A 2,260-nucleotide genomic window follows, 5' to 3' on the forward strand; every position below is an offset into this window, starting at 1 on the left:
CTAAAGCTGCTTTAACAATTTTGTCCACCTTGGTAATTCCAACCGCTATAGGTCGTTCAAACACTCTGAATCTAGAAACCAAAATTCCAAATGCATTTTCTACAATGCGACGAGCTCTTGATACGAGAGTTAAAAATGTTCTGTTTTCTAGATAAATGAGTACTTCTTCCAAAGGGTTTTAAAATGTAGGGTCTTAAGGGAAAAGCATCGTCAGCTACAAATACTCCTCCTTTTGGAAAATGTAACGTATTCCTAACATTTTCTAATGCTGTATTTAATGATGATTTTGCAAAAACCGCAGCATCGTTTGCTCGTCCATTTGTACCTACGTCACAATAGCGAAAGCAATAGTTTGCGTCAACGCACGCAAACAAAATTACGCTATATGTCCCTTTATAATTAAAATACTCTGATCCACTGTGAGGCGCATTTCGTATTACAATATGTTTTCCATCTAATGCACCACAACAGGAAAATTCCATCGAAAATAATATTCTCTTTGAATTGTCTTCCATTCTTCTTCATTTTGCGGCACCTGAAAAAAAATATTTTTCAAATTTTGCTGCATATTTAATTCACTTTTTTCCTAATATAAGATATTTTAATAAAGTTCTATTTTTCCTTTAGAATTCACAACATGATGAAGCTGAAAGCGAAACCATCGAAAATACAGAAGAAACAGAAACAGAAAATATGTATCCTGCATCAACGTCTACATCTATTACTATTGCCAATGGTATTACCCAGAAAGAAGCGATACATGTAGAAAACAAAAAAACTGCCAATCTGCCTACTACAAAGCAATCAAAGACAACAAATGTCTTTCGTGCTCCTCACAATCGCAAACGGAAAATAGCAGATAATGAAAATATTTCAAATATAAGCGCAGCAATTGATAAACTTGATGAAGTAGTGCAAAAAAATACAGGCAATGTTGATGATGAATGAATTCGACATTTTTGCCAAACATATTGCGGTCCAGCTAAGACAGATGCCTCTTTACGATGCCATCATCTGCAAGGAACAAATTCAAACTATAGTACGACAAAAGCGATTGCAGCTCTTATCAGGGAGACAGTCCGAGTATCGTACAACTCCATCATCAATGTGTCCACCTTCTGAGTATTACTATCACACAACGCCATCACCAGCATTCATCTCCATCGCCAGCGCTATCAAACAATATGGACCCAGAACATTCCTCGTCTTCATTTTCAAATGAATCATGCAACAGACAACAAAGTGGAGAAGATTCGCAGGAGCCATCTGATATACTTACTGCAGCTCTAACAGGTGTCTTAGACTTATAATAGACTAAATTTTATATTACCTACTTTTGTTGCAAAATGTTTATACTTACTTTAATAAAATCTTGTAATGTGTCGTATATTGCTGTACACACTTCTCCCAGAAAATTTGAAATGGTATTTTTTGGTACTCGGTATACCGAAGCAAGTGTTGCAAATGAATCCCCTGTAGCTAAATACCTTAAAGTAACTTGCAGCTTTAATCTTGGTGAGATTGCTTGTCGCATTACTGTATCTTGTTTTTTTATGACATCCTGCACTTTTGACAGCAGCTCTTCAAGTTTTTCTTCGGACATTCTTAACTGATTTCTATACCCTTCTTTATCCTCTAATGCAAGCTCCTTCAACAACGTTTCTGATGCTCCCAATCTATTTCTTCTCAGAATCCACTGCCTCACCCAAAAACGACGTTTCTTACGACCTTTGTTCATATTATTAGCAATTCTTTTCAGTTCTTCTTTTAACAAAACAGCAATACTTTGCACACATTCACGCACAACCGCATTCGACGCCATTTTTACATTGAATCGCTGAATCAGTTTTAATTGAAATATGTGAACAAAAATTAATTCAAGTTGTATTCAACTTTTGTTGATCAACTAAAATTGGTCAACTAAACTTGACTCGTAAGAACGCGCCTTTAGAGACTTAGTGAAAACAAAAATGGACGAAATTTTTACAAGAAATACGGGATATCATTTATTAGAAATAATCTCAACTATGTGTGGTAAAAATGTTTCTAATTTAAACATGGATCCAGCTATTATACTATTGTTGTCCGTAAAATAAGGTTCTCAGCTATGTAGCTAACCAAAACATACTTATATTTTATTTTTAAGACCTATTTAGAATTATTTCATAAGTATTGTATTATGTATTCATTAGAACGCTTATCAAAGGGACCCTTGCCCTCGAAACTATAAACATATAGAAGCCGACAAATGAGCTCATTT

General features: G+C 34.9%; 1 protein-coding gene across 1 annotated transcript; it reads right to left on the minus strand.

Moving 5' to 3' along the window:
- Nucleotides 1-1,198: 1,198 nt before the first annotated feature.
- On the minus strand, nucleotides 1,199-1,851 carry LOC111692397. Its single transcript, XM_023456393.1, has one exon. The coding sequence runs from the start codon at nucleotides 1,820-1,822 to the stop codon at nucleotides 1,331-1,333; it is 492 nt and encodes a 163-aa protein (XP_023312161.1). The 5' UTR covers nucleotides 1,823-1,851; the 3' UTR covers nucleotides 1,199-1,330.
- Between the last annotated feature and the right edge of the window lie 409 nt (nucleotides 1,852-2,260).

Source organism: Anoplophora glabripennis, unplaced genomic scaffold, assembly GCF_000390285.2.
Source record: "Anoplophora glabripennis isolate ALB-LARVAE unplaced genomic scaffold, Agla_2.0 scaffold1439, whole genome shotgun sequence".
NCBI lineage: Eukaryota > Metazoa > Arthropoda > Insecta > Coleoptera > Cerambycidae > Anoplophora > Anoplophora glabripennis.